The sequence below is a fragment of the Notamacropus eugenii genome, chromosome 1 (assembly GCF_028372415.1).
Source record: "Notamacropus eugenii isolate mMacEug1 chromosome 1, mMacEug1.pri_v2, whole genome shotgun sequence".
Classification (NCBI taxonomy): Eukaryota; Metazoa; Chordata; class Mammalia; order Diprotodontia; family Macropodidae; genus Notamacropus; species Notamacropus eugenii.
The window spans coordinates 101,162,191-101,183,072 of record NC_092872.1 but is presented as its reverse complement, the minus strand read 5'-3'; the positions used below and the strand labels follow the sequence as shown (position 1 = coordinate 101,183,072).

The following is a 20,882-nucleotide window of genomic DNA, read 5'->3' as shown; positions in this document are numbered from 1 at the left end:
CATATAATAGAGTAACAGACTATAAGCTTCATGAGGACAAGAATCATGTCTCATTTAAATTTTGTAGGCTAACACAGTCTGTTTGTTGTTAAATTGATTCAACAAATATGATTCAGCCAGAAGGAAAAATCCATATGGTGAAAATGATCCTGCCCAGGGAAAATCAGAGAAGGAAAAATGGATGCTATTTTTATTTATGCCTGTTTAAACTGTGCTACTGTCTTTCTCATTGTTATGAACTCTCCTCTCAACCCTTTATGTATCCTGCCTTTATCCTGTTATCCGGAGCACTAATTTCTACCTGTCAAAGACTCCTATGATCACTTTCCACCCTCATTGACATTGCATTGAGAGACAGCATGGGGTAGTGCTAGACTTAAAGTTGATAAGACAGAGTTCATACCCTGCCTCTGATACCAACTGGAACCAACTGGAACCTATTTTCCTTCTTTGAACTTCTCTGCATCACTGTTTCCTTATCTGTGAACAGGTATAATAATGCTGCTAAAAACTATTACCCTGGATTATGTGAGGCTCAAGTGAGAAAATGTTTGTAAGTCACTATATAAATGTTCATTATTATTATTAGAACCAACAACCCCAACTCCGCACTGTCATCAGCCATCTCTACTTCCATCCATGTTCATCCTAATTCACTCTTAAGCCATAGTGAATCCATACATGTATGTCTGTCTTAGTTATATTCCCAGATTGGCTCAGCTCAATCTCAAAATAAGAATTGGGAGATACCAAGGAGCTAGGGAAAACTGTAGCTCCTATTTTGGACTTTTGTTCCTCATTCATTTACCTGGGTGAACTTTTGTGCCCCATTGTTTTGGAAGATCATTGGCCACACAAACCCATTCATGTGAAATTGATTCATTACCTTCACATTGAGTCTGTTTTCTTCTAACCTTCTCATATGTTCCCTACCCCACATCCTTTTTTACTGTTTTTTTTAACAATTGAACACTGACTAATATCCTGAAAAAAAACAACAACAGTAAAGCATGGGAGAGAAGGAGCAGATGGAAAGATAAGCAAAGCAGGGACCAAGAACCAGAAATAGAAGGAGGTATGTGAAAAGGAGACTCACTAGTCACTGTCGTGCCAGGATAACACATTACCCTGCGAGAGAGGGGACTATAAACCATAGGAATTAGAAACCTCAGGACTTCACTATGTTCCCAACACTGCCACCTATTCATATCATGGCCTTGGGGAAGGATCATGCTACAGGAATGCCGATGACCTTCTATTTCCTTACTCATAAGTTTATCCTCTGAAAATATGTCATTTACCTGTTATATGTTCTATGCTCTGAGTATGCAAACGCAAAGTCTTAAAGCCAAGAATTTCTGCATGCTTGTTGCTTAAGCCTTGTTAACATTTTATACAGAGTTCTGTATTCTGTATTTTATGCAGAGATCTAGCAGAAATCAGGCTTTCAATGACTATTCAGAGTATATTATATTTTTTAAAAAGTTATCAGTTTCAAAAGTGGAATGTTTAAAGCAGGGGTTTTTTTACCTTTTTTTTCTTTGTCTCATGAACCCTTTTTGGCTATCTGATAAAGCCTATGGATCCCTCCTCAGAATAATGTTTTTAAATGCATAAAATAAAATGCATGGAAGTACAAAGGAAAACGATTAAAATATATAGAATTACAAGGGGGAAAGGAAGGAGAAAGTAATAAATACTTAGGTGGTGCCTACTGTATGACAGGCACTCTGCTAAGTACATTTGACAAATAGCTCATTTGATCTTCAAAACAACCCTGTGAGGTAGTTTGTTATTATGTTATTATCCCCATTTTACAGTTGGGAAAACTGAGGCAAACAGAAGTCAAGTGACTTGCCCAAGGTCACACAGCTAATACATGTCTGAGAGAGGATTCAAACTCAGGTCTTCCCAACTCCATGCCCAGTGTTCTATCCATTGTGCCACAAGCTGCCCAGGGAAATCAATAATATTGAAATGTAGTTATTGTGATTTTTTTAAAGTTCTAGGACCCTAGGTTAAGAACTCCTGATTTAAGGGAAGCATGATTTTACATGCAATAATTAAGTTTCTGTTGGAATTTTAAATTGTGCCAAGGACACAGCCAAGGGCCTTAATTTCATTACATAGGGACCTCCCTCTGAGGAAATTCCTCCATCTAATACTAGTGATAGCCTTTTAAAGTTACCTAGAACAGTGAGTGGTTAAATAACCTGCTCAAAGTCACACAACCAGTGCCTGTCTGTCAGAAACAGGCATGCGATTGTTCAGTTGTGTCTGACTGTTAGTGACTCCACTTTGGTGTTCTTGACAAAGATTCGGGAGTGGTTTGCCATTTCCTTTTCCAGCTCATTTTACAGATGAGGAAACTGAGGCAAACAGGGTAAAGTGACTAGCCCAGGGTCTTGCAGTTAGTAAATGTCTGAGGCTGGATTTGAATGTAGGTCTTCCTCACTCCAGGTTCAACTTTCTATCCACTACACCACCTGAGGTTGAGGTTGTTAACCATTGTCCAAGAGGACAAGATTACATCACTATGTTAGAGTCGATTGAAGTGTGTTTGACTGTGGCTGATCAGACCAATACTGGCTCAGAATGCTCTTCCACACGTCAGGCACAAATTATCCATGTGAACATTTGGGGTGGATTCTCTAAATTTGCACGTCTCACATTTCTTTTGAGCTACTTCCATTCTGCTTTGCACATAGAGCACAGCACTTCCTCTGATAGCTTCCCAGAAGATTTACCTACTGAAGTTGTGTATTTTAGGGGCAAGATTCTAATTCACTTACCTAACAGAAAGGTAAGGTTTTTCCATCTCTTTACACAGTGGGGTGGAAAGAACCCTGTCTTTGTTGTTATCAGAGAACCTTGAGTCCAGTCCTACCTCAGCGCTTTACTTGCAACCTTGGGTCTCAGTTTCCTCATCAATAAAAATGTGTTTAGTACTAAATGACTTCTGTCGTCCCTTATAGCTCTAGAGCTATGATCCTGTTTGACCCTAATAAGAATCCTGTGAAGTAGGCAAGGAAGATATTATTATTATCATCCCCATTTTACAGAAAAGGAAATTTCACTTCCAAAAAATTGAGCAAAGTCCCATGGCCATCAGGTGACAGAGTGTAGGCTTAAACTCATTCTGTCTCCTAGTTGACCGTTCTTTCCATTCTTCCTCCTTCCCTTTTGGAATTATTGCCTTCTCTTAGTAGTAAAACAACGTCAAATTCTTTCAAAAACATGGGCTTTGGGACCAAGTGACTTCTTGCTAAAATGCACAACTTAGCCAAGCAAGCTGATCCCGTGATACTGAATCTAGCACTTAATTTTTTCTTTTGGTGAATATTAGAAGAAGGAAATTTTTAAAAATCCATTTGTACCTGTCATGTTTGGAGAACATCTCTAGACTATGTTGTATTTTTTTTAAGCCATGAATTTTCTTCTAAACTATCTAGATTTGGTTGGGTGCCACAATACTGAAAGACTAGAGCATTAACAAAGGCCTCCAGTGGCTTCATCTCTCCCATCTTTAGCCAGGATAGTTTTTCTAAAGTCGGAATGATTTACAATATAGCTCAAAATTATCAGCAGGGTAATGTAATCCACTTTTACTTCCTATCTAGGGGAATAATAAACACAGCATTGTGACATTCAGTGCAATGTTTATCTTTGCACTCAAACAGATTGAGCCACCCATGAAGAACGCAGTGAGATAGAATAATATATACTAACTTGGAAAGTTAAGCCAAAATAGTGTAACAACATTCCAGAGGACCAAGGAAGTAAGTTACCCACTTCCTCACAGAGAGGATGGGCTTAGGGTGTAGAAGGAGACATATGTTTTCAGATCTGGCCAATGTGGGCATTTATTTTGTTTGACTGCACATTTTTATGACATGAGACTGATTTTTCTTTCTTTTTCAATGGGGAGGGGGCAAGAATAGGGTTGTGTTGCCCCCCACCAAAAAAAATAAACAAACAAAAAAGAGTCATCAAATAATTTTTTTAATACATATAAGATGACAGAAGGAATCACAAAGAAGGAAGATAACTTTGAAAATCACAGGTTTCATCCATTATTTACTTAGAACAACAAACTGTGCATAAAAGAGATTCATGGTGTCATGTATAATTATTGTTTCCTGTTCTAGTTTTTGTGTAGAAATGCTTGTTTTATTTAGTATAAAAGTACAACGTATGCTTTGTACATGTACTTTTATGTCAATAAACCTGATAGCAACTAGTGCGACCCTTACCTTTTGCACTTTTAAGCCTTTCCCCTTAGCCCTGAGTTAGTGTGGCCAAGCCTCCTCCCTAGCCCTTCCACAGGTTAGAGTGGTGGTGACTCTTAGGTCTTCTAAGTGTATTTTTTTTAAATTTGGCTTTCTCTTATAAACCAAAGATGAGTTTTGGAGTCCTCTCAGTGCTTACATGCTCTTAGACGAGTGGCTATTCCCAAAAGACAGAAATGCATCTCTGATTGGCTAACAATTAATGAGAAAATTAATACTATAATGAAAGGTAAATCTATTCTGATGAGGGTCTGGGGGAGAGACTTTGATGTTGTCACTTTGACTTCCCTCTACCCAGATCATCACCCCCAGCCTCTGGCAATGTAGACAAAGGGGATCTGTCCCCTTACCCAAGCCTGTCTGAGTAGAGCACAATGGTTCAGAACTCACCTAGGTTATATTCTCTTTGTAAGCTTTTCTAGTTGGGCGGGATAAAAATTCTACCTAGAGGAGAGGGTCTAGGGGGGCTACATTTTTGAGCAAAGGTCAGTAATGTCCTTCAAAGACTGACTGTGTAACCTACAGGGATTTATTTCTGAATGAAGAAACAGAAACAAATCTTAATCTCAATTAATACTTGGTTATTAACATGAGACAAATAAACATTTCTCTCATCCCTGTCCTCACTTGCCTGTATTCTCTTGCCTGTGGCCTTAGTCATTCCCAGGTTGTGGTTGTGTTTTGTTGTTGTTTTGTTGTTGTGTTTGTCCTTTATTTTTGAAGGGGACCCAACCAGTTGGGAAACTCAGCCCCTCCTCCTCTTCTCTCTCCCTCTCCTCCTCTTCACCAAAGGAAGGTAAATTTTGATGGGCAGAAGCTGCCTGGTTAACTTGGGGTTTACTGGCTAGATTTCTTTCTTTCCTTCTTCCTTCCTTCCTTCCTTTCTTTCTCTCTTTCTTTCATCTTTCACACAACCTTAAACCCAGTTCACTCTGAAACTCATAGATTGAACCAACAATAGATCCCTGCCCAAGCTCCACTTAATGTCTGTATTTTGACCCTCCTGGCTTAGAGTCAAAGATAACTGTTTCTCCCTGGAACAGCAACCATGACTTGATTTTTTTTCTTTTTTTCTAATTAAAGGGGCCATCCCTTGACTCATATTTTAAACTGATTGGGTGTTACTTTGCTCAAAGTGACTACCTGAAAAGGCATTAGCCTAAAAGGCCAAGGTCCCTCACTGCATCCTGGGTCATCTCCAATCATCCTGATGAATATCTGGTCACTGGATCCAGATGACTCTGGAGGAGAAATGAGGCTGGTGACCTGCATAGCCCTCCCTCACTCAAATCAGAGTCAAATGCAAGTCACGTCATCATCTTGATGTCATGGTCCTCTTAGAGAACCAAGGACAAACACAATAGCAACGACAAATCACCCACAGGTTTGTCTTTCAACCCTGAAAGAGAGAGTGCTAATAACTGGGGAAATCAGCAGAGTCCTCCTATAGAAGGAGGCATCTGATCTGGGCTCTGGAGGAAGCTAACAATTCTGTGAGACAGAGGTGAGACCATATCTTGAATATACCCATAGTATTATCACCCATATCTTGACTATATCACCTGGTGGTGTGCATCCTGGGTCATCTCCAGTCACCCTGATGAATATCTGGTCACTGGATCCAGATGACTCTAGAGGAGAAGTGAGGCTGGTGACCTGCACAGCCCTCCTTCACTCAAAACAGAGTCAAGTGCAAGTCGTGTCATCATTTCCCTGATGGCATGGTCTTCTCCAGCAATGAAGGACAAACACAATATCACCTGGTACATTCCTGAGACAGGAAGTGGAATATCATGTGTGGAGAACAATTTAACTGGAATGAGGAATAAAGGGGAATCATATGGAATAAAACAGGAAAAGTGGATGAGAGTCAGACCCCAGATGACTTTAAATGTAAGACTGAGAACATTCTATGATGTAAGATTTTTCTCCCCAGCAAAAGTTTATAACAAGTAGAGTCCTGATTTTTCTCCAGTTTGTTTGCTGCAAAATGGATAAAGCTGAAGAAAATTTTATTTTATTTAGATAAAATTTTTTATTGATGCCTTTTGTCTCCACATCACAGTAATTTTCCACTTCAACCTCCAGATGGTGAACCCTCATTTGAGACAATTAAAAGCAATTAAGCAAAAGTATACAATGTGAAACCAGATCTGACAAGGTATACAATATTCTGCTCCACCTCTTTGCCTAAAGAGAGGAATTATATTCTTTCCCAATAGAATATAAGCTGTTTGAGAGCAGGGATGACTTCTTTCTTGGTGTTGATGTCTCCAGTGCCAAGCACTGGTACATAGTAGGTACTTAATAAACATTTGTTGATTAATGAGTGTTTCATTACTTTCTTCTCCAGAACCTTCACTGGTTTCTCCATTAATTAGGCTTTTAACTTGCTCTTAGTGATCCATTCATTCACATCGTTGTAACCACTGCATATTTTCTTATTTCGCTTATTTCACTATGACAATTCATACAAAGAGAATGCTCCATTTTGACTTCTTTCTCCTACAAAAAGAAGTCATACATATAAAGACCAGCCCTTTTGCAAGGATTGTTCCTTCTTTGGATTTAATCTTCTACTAAATCTCAAATTTTACCATCAAATCTCAGGCACTTCTCCCTCATTTATTTCTTCTTTTTTTTTCTTTTCCAGAAATCTTCTCTATGTCTACCCACAGAGGCTAAACTTTGCTAACAAAGTGGCATCTGCAAGGAACATTACAATTAAGATCCAATTTATGAGCGGAGAAGATGCTAACAGCGCTATGCCGGTAATGTGGAAAAGAAATTTTCCACTACATAAGCAAGAGTAGGCAAAAAGCAAAACAACATACACACACACAAAAGAAACCCTTGTGAATTTGAATTGTAAATAGAGAACCCCAGAAACCACTGTGTCCCAGTGATATACACAGTGGCCAGCTTAGTGTCATTCTCTGGAGGAACCTGAAGTACCAAAGTGGCAATCTCTTGCCCAACTTGAACTAGTATGACTCATTCAGCCTTCAGTGTACAGATAACGGATAGAAAAATTTTCCCATGATCAGCAGAAAATAAATATTGCATTCCTCACACAAGAGTCAAAGGGCACTGTTTGGTTTATCACCTATCTCCAGAGCTGCTTTCTAAAGAAGGCATGGTATCCATTGACCAAAGGTCTCATCTACTAGTCAACGTGGCTCACTTGGACTGGACCTTTGATTTCATTGGTTCAGGAAGGTCCACATAAGGAAACTCCACCTGTCTACCAATGTTTCTGTTCTCCAATTTAAAGTTAAAGAGAATTACCTGGGATACCAAGACATTAAATGACTTGCCCTGGGTCATCTAGCCATTACATGTGAGACCCAGGCCTTAAAACCAGGTTGTACTGACTTTGAAGCCTACTGTATCCCTTATAGGAGGACAGGGGCTGCAATGTACAAGAGCCCTGCACATGACATCAGACAAACCCAAGTTCAAATGTAGCCTCAGACACTAATAAGTGCATATGTGATCCTTCCTAAATTTCCTCATCTCTATAACAGGAATACTAATAATAGCTGGTCCCATCAAGCTGCTAAGGCTTTAGGTTTCTCAGCAGCAAACCACATCTCATCTGAAGACCAATCTAGCTAAGTTCAGAAAGGCTCCTGACTAGATTAGAATGATGAATATGGGGGGCTAGAACTCACACATGCCATCTGCCAAAGGGTAAAATTATTTCGATCTGCATCAGTTAGAGTTACCCACACCTATGAAATGACAGATTTTTGATGGATTAGAGTTGAAGAAGTAATTGTAAATAGATAAAGCACAGATCTCAGAGGGACCTGGAGTGCCCAAGAATTTGCTCACATGAAGTGTCTCAGCACCCTGTGGCTGTCATTATTTTCCAAGAACCCATCAGACTGGATTAAGCTACTCCTTGAGTTCATTTATTCCAGTTCTCCAAATAGTAATAAACCATCATCCAGTCCTGAATATCTCCTGCCTCTCATTGTACTCAAAGGAAAGGTAGGACTTTCCCAGCAACTTCTTGTAGGGGCCACTGGTAGAGAAGGAGATACAGTAATTGGGAGGTTTGGGATAATCAGGAACGAAGCAAGTTTCAACTTCTTGCTTTCCCTGGGAAATGACCTGCTCCTTCCTCAGATGAATGGCTTGGGAAAGAAAGGTCCAAGATTGGGGTTCCATCCTGAAGTCAGAGAATAAAATAAGTACCAGATTGCAAGCAGAGGATTAATATCTACAGGTCAGGAGTTGACCTAGGGGTAGAACTCAGAACTCTTCATTCTCAGTTTAGTATATCAGAGCTCTCTAGTTGGGATTAAGATGTTTTGATAGTATTTCATATACACAGATGTAACTTATCTTTGGGTTTTTCTATTTGGTGGGGAACAGGTCATCTTTGGAAAGTCTAATGGCCCTGAATTTCTGCAAGAAGTCTACACTGCTATCACATACCACAACAAGTAAGTACTTAAAAAAAATGTGATATCAACATGTTTCATCATGTTTTACTCTCTTTCTGTGCCTTCCAACTATTTTCTTTTTATGTAACTTTCATTTTACCTTTTTTTAAATGAACAAATATTTATTATTTCTCCCATTCCTCTTCTCCCCCCGACCAAGCTGAAAAACAAAGAAAACCAAAACACATCACGAATACCATAGCATAGTCAAGCAAAACAAATTCCTGCATTGGCTACGTCCAAAAGCATGTCTCATTCTACATCTTGAGCACTCTCCTCTTTGTTAGGAGGGCAGCATGCTTCATCATTGGTCCTCTGGAATTACAGTTGGTCATTGCATTGACCAGAGTCCTTAAGTCTTCTAAAAGTTATTTGTCTTTAACATGTCATTATTGTGTAAATAGTTCTCCTGGTTTTGCTCTCTTTCCTATTCATCACTTCATGCCAAATCTCTTCAGCTTTTTCTAAAAACATCCCTTTCATCATTCCTTATGGCAGAATAGTATTCCATTATATTCATATACCCATACTTTGTTCAATCTCCCCCCACAATTGATAGGTTAACTCCTCAATTTCCAGTTCTTTGCCACTACAGAAAAAAGCTGTTATAAATATTTTTGTTCATATGGGTCCTTTTTCTCTCTCCTTGATCTCTTTTGAGTATCTTTCAAACATTTTCATGATTTTGAAGCAAAGACAGAAGTAGGCCCACACTCCCAAATCCTTTACTTGTTTCTCTAGTTAAAAACCATATGCATTTTAAAACATGTGGTCAGAAAAGTCGTCAGGACGTAATCTTTAATAAGAGCTCCTGCTCAGAGTCCCATAACAGTTTTCCAATTGTATTATTCCTACTTCACAGGTGGAAAACATATTTGCTCCCAGTACTAAGGCAAAGATCACATGGGAGACCCCTTTCTAATTATATGTTTTCAGTTTATTATTATTTCTGCAGTAGCTTTTAGCTTGTGATCCCTGTTTTTGAGTAAATGGAAGTTAGCCAAAGACCTAAGATCTCCCTCAAGGCTTTCCCAGGGTAGAACAGAATTTTATAAAAATCAATCAATCAGCTATAAACATTTATTAAGTGCCTTCTATGTGCCAGGCACTATGCTGAGTGGTGGGTTGCAAAAAGAAGTCAAAGACAGTCCCTGCCTCAAAGAGTTTGCAATCTAATGGGAAAAAAATGAAAGGGAAAAAACAAGGACAGAATGGGGGTGGGGGTATATTTGAAGTTATAGTCTGTAGTAAGGATAATTTTCATTCATGCCTCATTCTTTGTGCTTTTCCAAACAGGTCTCCTGACTTTTATGAAGAAGTAAAAATTAAACTACCTGCTAGGCTCACAGTCAGTCACCACCTTCTCTTCACATTCTACCATATCAGCTGTCATCAGAAGCAAGGCACCTCAATAGAAAGTCTCCTGGGATATTCGGTGAGTTGGTTTCATGCCCAATGATTCATATTTCACTTTCCTTGGGTCTTCTGAATCCCTGGAGAGATAAACAACTAAACCCTAGTAAAATGTGCTAGGTCCTATTATAGCCAAGGGCAGATATCATAGGATGATCTTGACTTGGCAAATGACGGATTCTTAGAAATGGAAAGGGTGGACAGATAAGAGATATTGGAAGGATGATAATTTACCCCAATATCATTGCCCAGCCCCCCCCTTTCCATATTGTAAGAGAGATGTGCCATGCAAGACTATTTTTTTTTAACTAAGCAAAATTATGGCATTTTTTTAGACACATAAAAACTATTAAGAAGTAAAATAAACGCTGATATTGTCATGGTAAAATATTTGCCAATAATGGAAAAATACAATTTCTTTGGTCCTGAATACAAAAAGAAAAGGGCAGCATTCCAGAGAACCATCGACAGTGCTGTCCCTGGAGTTATCAAAGGTTTTAAGATGCAAAGAACTTGGCAGAAATTACTGTCTAGAAGAGTGCTGGTCAATATCTAATCATCGCTCAGTTGCATTTGATTATGATGAGCTAGATGAATTGTCAGAATGAGGAACCATAATAAATAACTATTTATCCCTTACATCATCTGTTTCAGTGGTTGCCGATTCTCTTTAATGAACGCCTTCAAACTGGACCTTACTGTCTTCCTGTTGCTTTGGAAAAACTGCCCCCCAACTACTCAATGCACTCCCCAGAGGTAATCAACAAGCTTCCTCCCACCCGCTCTATATATTTCTTGTAGGTACCAGGCTATTTTCATGTGGTCTTCCCCCATCCAAAAGTTATTTGAATCCCCAGTCCTTAGTACAGTGCCAAGCATTGTAAATGCTGGTTGACTGACTGACTGAATTCAATCTATTTCTTTCAAACAGAGGTCAATGACAATATGAACAGACACCAAGAGGGGGCCACATGATAAAAGCAAAAAGTCCAAGAGATTTGGAATCAAAAGACATGGGTTTGAATTCAGCCCTGATATCTTTGTGACCCCAAGAAAATCACTTAATCTCTTTAAACCTCAGATTTTTCATCTGTAAAACAAGAGGTTGGACTAATTGAAGTTGAAGGTCCCTTCTAGTGCTAACATTTTATGAAGTTTGGTTTTTTTTTAATTTTCAAATTTAATTTCAAATTTTTTTAATATTAAAATTAATTTTAATTTTCAGAATAAACCCTTAAGCTCTTCATGGTTTCCAAAACACTAAGAATAGTATGTTCTATCACAACTCTCCTGGGTACCCAGGGAAGTTGTCAGAGGGTTCCCTAGGCAAGTTCCATATATTTTTCCCTCTCTAGTTAACTTCCCGTTGTCCTGATGGAATTATTGAAAAGAGAAATATCATCCAAAGGAAGGGGAGAGGTTGTTATTCTCCAAAGACTAGACAGACAGACAGGTAGATGAGATATATAATAAGATTTATATGCACATATATCTTATTTGTACCTTAGTTGCTTAAATGTTGTCTCCCCTGGGAGCTCCTTGAGAAAGGCAGCTGGTGGCACAGTCGATAAATCACTTGTCCTAGAGTCAGGAAGATCTGAGTTCAAATCCAGTCTGAGATACTTACTAGCTCTGTGACCCTGGACAAGTCACTAAACTTCTGTTTCCCTCAGTTTCTCCAACTGTAAAATGGGAATAATAGCAGTGCCTACTTCCCATGGTGGTTGTAAAGATCAAATGAGTTACTATTTGTAAAGCACTATGCACAGTGCCTGATATGGTTTGTTTGGGGTTTGTTTTTTTGAGTCATTTTTCAGTCATCTCTGACTTTTTGTGACCCCATTTGGTGTTTTCTTGGCAAAGATACTAGAGTGGTTTGCCATTTCCTTCTCCTGCTCATTCGACAGATGAGGAAACTGAGGTAAAAAAGGTTAAGTGACTTGCCCAGGGCCACACAGCTAGTAAGTATATGACACTGAATTTGAATTCATGAAGAGGGGTCTTCCTAACTCCAGGTGCTCTATCCACTGCACCACCTTGCTGCCCCTACATACCTTACCTGGTATGTAGGAGGAGCTTAATCAATATTCATTCTCTTCCCTCCCTTATTGGAAGAATGATCATTTATCCCAATCTCACTGCACAGCCCTCCCTCTCCATGTTATAATAGAGAGGTGCCATGTGCCATCTTTTAACTAAGGAAAAACAATGGCATTTTGGGACACGTATTAAAAAGTACAATAAATCTTGATATTGTCATGGTAAAATATTTGTGAGTAATAGAAAAATACAATTTCTTTGGTCCTGGATACAGAGAGAGGGGGCAACATTCCTGACACCCATCAACAATGCCATCCCTGGAGCTATCAAGGGACTTAAAATGGAAAGAACTTGGCAGAAATAGCTTCTATTGCTGTACTTGAATTTAGGTGGTGTTGTTATTGTTCTTTGAAGTCAGTTATTCAAGCAAACTCTTACTTTTGTAACTCTTTATATTGCTGCTGCTTAATCTAAAAGGAGAATTGAGGTATTGATTTCCCTTCTGGTTTTTCCCTTCTCACAGAAGGTTCCTCCACAGAACCCTCCCATCAAATGGGCTGAGGGACATAAGGGAGTATTCAACATTGAAGTCCAGGCTGTTTCTTCTGTCCACACCCAGGTAAGTTGGGGCATGGCAGATATGAAGGTCAGACTCAATCAATTCATTGATGAGAGTAAAAAAAGTTACGATGCTAGAGTAGAAAATGACAAGTGGAAATTCTGGTTGTTTCATCTGTACTATTGTTATGTCAATGAGTCGATTCCTCCATATGGGTGGTCCCTTTGCCAATATAAATAATAACTAATAAGTCTGTTACTTAGCAGGTAAGATTTGGAGAGCTGCTTGAGGTTCAGGGAGGATAAAGGACTTGACCATGGTCATACAGCTTTGTGACAGCAGTGAGAGGGTGAACTCAGGTCTCCCTGAGTCCAACTCTGACCCTCCAGAGCTCTACTTGCTGTGGGGCAACTTGGTTGTTTTAGATACACATCAAAATTAGCCAATTAAACTTCTTTTTGAAGCATTCATAAAGTTGTTGAAGTTTCATCTGTTTTTTAAAGTCCTTACAAGTATCAAATGTCCGAATTGAATCCCATATGTCAAGGCTAAGAAACTTTGCAGAGAAATCATATTAACCAATTGTCCTCTCCACCCTGGTACTTAAAGTATATGACTACTTCACCTAGGAAATTGAGAGCATCTCACATGAACTCCCTCACCTGCACAGCTCTCATTTTTCAAACATTCTCATTATTATCCCTTCTGCTCTGTCCTGCTTCCCTTATTTATGGAAAAAAGAGCTATCCTTATGGATTAATGAAGATTAGTCTATTTCTTTGATCTCAGTCCTTTCTGGGTCCTCAAAGATGTCCATCTCATCTCCCTGATGCATCTTTAAACTTTCCTCTCTACTAATGGCCTTTCCTTAAGCCTAAAAACATACTTAGGTTTCCCAGACCTAAGAACAAACCAAAAGGGGCAGCTAGGTGGCCCAGTGGATAGAAAACCAGCCCTCCAGGTGGGAACACCAGATTTTGAACTTGGCCCCAAACACTTACTAGCTGTGTGATCCTGGGCAAGTCATTTAACCCCACTACCTCTGAAAAACAAATACAGAAATCTTCCCTTGATCCTTTTATCTCATCAAGCTACCGCCCTTTCTCTCGAAAACAAAGCTCATCAGTAAAATATAAACTCCTTGAGGGTCTCATGTTTTTTCTTTGAATTCCTAGTGCCTGGAATATAGTAAGCACTTAATAAATGTTTCCGGATGATTGATTGAAAATGGCACTGCTCACAAATTCTCAGCCTATTGCTTCCTGCACATAGTTGGAGCTCCTATGCCTACAATATGGCGCCACCTTTCTGGCTTTATCTCATACTACTTCCTCTGCATACTCTGTTCTAGCTAAACTGGAGTATTTTCATTGTACTCTCATCCCTTAATGTTCTCTCCTTTCCTTTGCGTATTAAATACCTATCAAGACTTTAAACCTCAAGTGAAGCACCAACCTCTCCAGGAAGTCTTCACTGATCCCTTCCAGCTGGACCTTTCCTCTCAGAACTCACATAGCAATGTGCTTTATATCTGATATCTTTATTCTGTCTTGGTTCCTCCTTGATTACAAGTTCCTTGAGGGCAGGAACCACATCCTATCCCAACCCCACATTTTCCCCAGAATCTATATGACCCGTCTTCATCCAGCAGGTCCTTAAATCATATTTGTTATAATTTACGTATTAAGCATTTATTCCAGATGTAGGGAGCTTTCTCTTACCCATGGATTTTCTGATATATTTCTTGGTTTTACCATGTTAGATCCCTGTCCATAACTCACCAGCTCACCAATTGCTTCTTACCCAGGATGCCTATTCAGCAATCCTCCTTCTTTAATAACGAGCTTGCCCACAATGTTGGCATCTGCTTAGAGAACATATTGGGGGCTACATTCCAAGTTTTCATTCAATTAACACTTATTGATTAGCATGTATGCAGTTATACTAAGTAATAAGTCATACCTTTAGATCTAGGTATCTCAAGATTTTTGCTACTGTACTTCTCCTCTTTTCTTCCTCCAAAGTACATTTTAATTATTTTTTATTTGTCTCCAGTTCACTGCTTAGTCTATTGATCTGCGCCACTTCCCAGGGAACAGGCAATCACACGTGACTCCCCCCCCCCCCCTTTTTTTTTTTGCCTCTATAGGACAACCACCTGGAGAAGTTTTTTACTCTGTGTCATTCGCTGGAAAGCCAAGTCACCTTTCCCATCAGAGTGCTGGACCAAAAGGTCACAGAAGCTAACCTGGAGCATGAGCTGAAAATGAGCATCATCTGTCTGAACTCCTCCCGCTTGGAGCCCCTTGTGTTGTTTCTGCACCAAATTTTGGATAAGCTTTTTCAGCTGTCCATACAGCCCATGGTCATTGCGGGTCAGACAGGTACTTTGGGGCTAGCACCAAGACCTGGGGAGAGAATGCTGGGACCAGAAAGGAAGTGGGAGAGGGGGGGTTAACAGCCTAAATGCCCTGGTGGAATTTCTAAAATTTCTAAAAATTATGAGACTGAGAATGGATGAGACATAGGAGCTGCCTCTTCCCAGGCAAATTTTCTCCCCTTTTGCTGTCCTTGCTAAAAAGAGAAGTCAGTGATAGTAATTCTAGTCAGAGGGCTACGAGTATAAGCATGTGAAAGGTGTTGGGAATATGTTCTGAATCGACTTTCACTGAGAGTAGGGGAAAAAAATTTTAATTAAAAACACATGAGATTAGAGACTGAGAAGTGTCTGACTTGAGAATGGTTGTCGTGAGTGATCGTTCATAAATGGCCTGAGAGAGAAAGTATAGTGAGAATAAAGTGTCCCGGGAAAGCTATGGCTGTGTTATTAGCATCTTTAGAGTAGGGACTGTTTCTTCCTTAAGTCACTTGGAGGGACTAGGAGGGGCAGCTAGGTAGCACAGTACATAGGGTTCCCCAGCTTGGATTCAGGAAGATTCATCTTCCTGAGTTCAAATATGGCCTCAGGCACTCACTAGCTTAACCCTGTTTGCCTCAGTTTCCTCATCTGTAAAATGAGCTGGGGAAGGAAATGGCAAGCCACTTCAATCTCCTTGCCAAGAAAACCCTAAATGGGGTCCTGAAGAGTCAGACACCACTGAAAAGACTCAACAACAACAAATGCCTTGGGCAGCACTTAAGCACAAAGGACCTGCTTTATCAGTGTTAGATGATTCATTGGTTACCAATTTCCCCTCCCAATTCTCTCCTTCAGTGGCTTTCATAGAGTCTTAGATTTAAAGCTCAAAGAGGACCTCATAGGTCATCTATTCCATTGTCCTCATCTCACAGATGCAGAAACTGAGACCTAAAGAGTTGTTAAGACTGCTTCTCCATATAGCTTGTCATGTGTTGCAAGACTCTTGTTTCTAACATGAAACAAGTTTTTATTTTGTGAACAGGGAAGCAAGTAGAATGCGGATGTGTCCCATGTTTGTTTGTTGTTGGAGGGACTGGGCTTCTACTCAGAAACTGATCAGTGTGGAGCACCTGGTCCCACTGGAACTTTTTTTTTTGCTGCATTAATATCATATGACACTCACTGTCTATATTTTCTTAGTTGCCACAACTATATATTGTCATGTATTATTATTTAAATTGTGAGTGCCTTGTCTTCCCATCGAGAAGGGATACTGTCTTCTGTTTCTTCCTATCCCCCCTCAGCACCTACACTGTGCGTGGCTTGATATTTATTGTGATGGTTCAGTCGTTTCTGTCTTGTCTAATTCTGCATGACCCCATTAGGTGTTTTCTTGGCAGAGATACTGGAGTGGTTTGACATTTTCTTCTCCAGTTTATTTTGCAGGTGAGGAAACTGAGGCAAACAGGGTGAAGTGACTTGCCCAGGGTCACACAGCCATTGAATGTCTGAGGCCAGATTTGAAGTCATAAAGATGAGTGACTCCAGGCCCACTGCCATGCCTAACTGTCCCATGGCATGTGATTAACTCCCAATAAATACTTTTGAGTTGCTAATTCTTTCTCCTTTCTACATCTGAAGCAAAAGCTTAATCAGGATGTCAGAGCTCTTACCAAGATATCAGCTATTACCACTTAACAAGCATTTATGAAGTATTTACTATGGATTAGGTGGTATATAAAATGTTGGGGTTAAGAAGAAAAACAAAAACAGGTCCCTGCCCTCAAGAAGCTTGCATTTAAACGAGGGACAGAACCTATAAGTAACTAGTTACATATAAGATATATACAGAGTAGATGGAAAGCAGCCTGAGAGGAGCAGACATTTGGGAGGCTTAGAAAATGCCTCTGCAGAAGGTGGGATTTGGCCTTTGACCTCTCCCCTACAGGGATCAGAAGGCTGCTTGGTCTAACCAAGTCCTGATGCTGTAGAACATCAATCTGTGTCCTTGAATAATCACAATTTCTGTTGATTTAGCCATTGCCTAGAAGTGTTCTCGTCCCTATGAGTGTATAGAAGAGGAGATGCTAGAGAAGCTTAACAATAATTCAGATTTATGGGTGAGAAAATGTATATGAGGAATGGAGATCCACACGAGATGTCATATAATTAAGTGGTAAACTGTGTAGTGCAGACTGAAGACTGGAGGCATTTAGAGAAGGGAAGGCATTCATTGTGGGCTGTGGTAGGGAAGGCTTTTCTGAAAGTGAACGCTAATGATCTCCCCCTTGTGAACACTGAAGAGGACCAGGTAGGGTCTAGATAAATGGAAAGGGGATGGATAAGTCATTCCAGGTGTGGAAAGAAGGCCCACTGTGTGTGTGTATGTGCCAGGGTGAAGGGGAAGACGGATCGAAGCTGTATATTGGAGCCACGTAGTCTGAAATAAGATTGAGTGAGAAGGCTGTGATGAGAGGATAGAAAGGTCTGAATTCCAGGGAAAAGAATTTATCCTTGACAAAATAAGGAACCATCAGAGGCAGAGCAGCAGAGAGAGAGAGCGATATGCCTCAAGCAGGTTTTAACAATGATAACTCATCTATGTCGTACTTTAAGACTGTTACAAAGCGCTTTCTTCATAACAATCTTGTGAGGTAGGTAGTGAAAATATTATCATCCCTATTTTGTGAATGAGGAAACTACCGTTTATTTTATAAATTAGGAAAGAAGGGTTCGAACATGGCCACACAGCTAGTAATTCACACCCAAGTCTCATGATTCCGTATCTAGAATTCTTTTTCATTCCATAACTTTTTTATCTCTTTATTATCTAGTAAGGATGGATGGGCTGGATAGCAGAGGGAACTACTGGGAATCTTTTATCTGCACTTTCTTCAAGCTCTAAGTGTTAGGGGACTAAACCCACTAAAGGTTATCAGAAACTTCTCCAGCCTCCAGCAAAGACGTTGGCATAGACTGGCCTCCTTTGATTGGGGGTTTGGGTTCATAGTCATTGATCCAGAGTATGTCCTGAGTCTTAATTCCTTTCAGATCGTGGATGCTGAAATTTTCTTTCTCTTTGTCCATCAGCCAATTTTTCCCAGTTTGCCTTTGAATCTGTGGTTTCGATAGCAAACAGTCTTCACAACAGCAAGGACTTGAGCAAAGACCAGCATGGGCGGAACTGCCTTTTGGCCTCCTATGTATACTATGTTTTCCGCCTTCCTGACGTTCAGAGAGAAGTGTCGAAAGCAGGTAATGCTGAGCAGAATCTGTCAGAAGTGGCCCTCTTCTGCTTGTCCATTGTTTTTGGCTTACGGTCTCCTGTCTTCTTTGCCTCCTCCACTTTCTCCTCCAATACTGATGCTGCGATTCATTTAAGGACAGTGTTGAATAATTAGTTCCCTACAGGACCTACTCATGGCAAGGCATCCGAAGTGCTATAATGATAGTAATAATAGTATCTGGGATACGTATATAGTTTTGGGGAAGGACGTTATCGTTTTGGGGAGCTCAGACCTATGATTTTTATCAATATGAATTTTTATCTAGTGTTGTTTGATTGATGTGGACAACTCCCAGAAATTTCTTAGTGGGAAATTCCTCCCACTGAGGCAGGTCAGTGATGCATCTGTAAATTATAATCTTAGAGAAACTATGAGAGACGATGAGAGCAAGTTGTCTATGTTGCAGAGAGTCTTTCCTGGAGACAGGACTCAGCTCCAGCTCTACCTGATTCCAAGGGTCCTTCTCTGTCCATTATACTGCACTGCCCCATATAAAAGAAATATCTTTTGACCTGGGGCTATGGTTTCATTGGAATGAGATCCTGGAGAGGAGACTTCATCTCTCAAGGCAGATCAGCATCTCTGGCCTGTCACTCATACTCAAGAGAGTTACCTGGGACACACAAAGGTTATTTTCTCTGGCTGTCCCCCATTTCTGGAATATCCTCCCTCATTTCTGCTGACTGACTTCCTCTAAGTCCCCACTAAAACCTCATCTTCCATAGGAAGCCTTTCCCAAACCATCTCAGTTCTAGTGCCTTCCCTTTGCTAATTATTCCCTATTTGTCTTGTATTATGTGTTTGTACTCACTTGACAAGGGATGGTCCTTGCTAGCAGAAGCTCAGTAAGTTATTTTGCCTTTTTTTTCTCTCTCTACCCTTCTTAATATGTCTGACGGATGGGGTGAAGCCACTGGTTCTAGTCACCCAGATCCTCGCTATCACACGTACGGACGAACATCCGCAGCTGCTGTGAGCTCCAAACTGCTGCAGGCCCGGGTGATGAGCAGCAGTAATCCAGACATTGCCGCACTGCACACTTCTCCAGATGAAGAAGTTAAGAATATCATGTCTTCAAAGGTACAGAGAGAATAAGGAAGTTTGGCCATAAATTATTGTAATTTTCATGGATGACCCTTATCTTTATTTTAGTCATGTGCATCCAAAATGGAACTCACTATCTTTCGCCCTAACCCTCCTACCTCCCTTTTTACCATAGACAGCAATAGCATCCTTCCAGTCCCTCAGACTGGGGTCATCCTAGGTTCTCACTATCTCTCAGAACCCATATGCAAGCTGTTCCCAAGGTCTATCAGCCTCACCTTTGCAGCATCTGTTGAGCATACCCCCTTCTCTGGGATACTGCCACCTCCCTAGAGCAAGCCCTCATCATCTCACTGCAGTGGCCTGTTGTTAGGTCTGCCTGCCTCAACTCTCCTCTCATCCACCCCAATCCATCTTCCATTCATCCCCTCAACAAACTCCAGTGGCTCCCTATCACTTCCAGGACTAAATACAAAATGCTGATTGGTATTCAAAAGCCCTTTGTAACCTAGTCCCCTCCTACCTTTTCAGTCTTACTCCTACCTTACTCCCCAGGGCAGCTATGTGGTGCAGTGGAGAGAGCACCATTGCAGGAGTCAGGAGGACCTGAGTTCAAATCTCCCCTCAGACACTTGACACTCACTAGCTGTGTGACCTTGGGCAAGTCACTTAACCCCAATTGCCTCATCCTGGGTCATCTCCAGTCATCCTGATGAATATCTGGTCACTGGATTCAGATGGTTCTGGAGGAGAAGTGAGGCTGGTGGCCTGCACAGCTCTCCCTCACTCAAAACAAAATCAAGTGCGGGTCGTGTCATCATTTCTCTGATGGTATGGTCTTCTTCAACAACGAAGGACAAACACACACACACACACACACACACACACACACACACCTTACTCCCCACCACCTGCTCCAGTGACACTGGCCTCCTGACTACTCCATGAATAGACGAGCTATCTCTCTGCTTTGAGCTTTTCCTCAGGCTGTCCGCCCATGCCTGGAATGTTCTCCCTTCTCAACGCTGCCTACTGACTTCCCTGGTTTCTTGTAGATCCCAACTAAAGCCCCACCTTCTCCCAGAAGCCTTCCCCAAAACTTCTTTATTCCAGTGCCTTCACTCTGTTAATTATCTCCTATTTGCTCTGTCTATAATGTGCTCTGTACATATGTGTTTGCATGGTGACTCCCCCACTAAATGGTAAATGCTTTGAAGTCAGGGACTGTCTCTCACCTCTTTTTGTATCTCTAGCATTTAGAACAGTGCCTGGCATATAGTAGGCTCTTCATAAATGGATTGACTGATATCCCCCAACCCCAGTTTGAACCCTTCCTTGTAACAAAGAAAAAATGATGAAAAAAAACCCAAACCATCTCTCTACAGTGATTGTGTCTGACAGTTGTATGCAGTATTTTGCCTCCATGGCCCTTACCTT

The 20,882-nt window shown here is 40.6% G+C and overlaps 1 protein-coding gene across 3 annotated transcripts in view; it reads left to right on the top strand.

Annotated features, from left to right (window-relative positions):
- The window catches only part of DOCK8 (dedicator of cytokinesis 8), a 315,501-nt gene that overhangs the window by 197,744 nt on the left and 96,875 nt on the right, over positions 1-20,882 (top strand). For all 3 annotated transcript variants that reach the window (XM_072610925.1, XM_072610934.1, XM_072610944.1), the window contains 8 exons: positions 6,943-7,060; positions 8,673-8,743; positions 10,040-10,178; positions 10,811-10,912; positions 12,720-12,815; positions 14,905-15,139; positions 18,205-18,369; positions 19,312-19,481. In XM_072610925.1, coding sequence (XP_072467026.1) covers positions 6,943-7,060; positions 8,673-8,743; positions 10,040-10,178; positions 10,811-10,912; positions 12,720-12,815; positions 14,905-15,139; positions 18,205-18,369; positions 19,312-19,481 — 1,096 coding nt within the window. The remainder of the gene's footprint in view (positions 1-6,942; positions 7,061-8,672; positions 8,744-10,039; positions 10,179-10,810; positions 10,913-12,719; positions 12,816-14,904; positions 15,140-18,204; positions 18,370-19,311; positions 19,482-20,882) is intronic.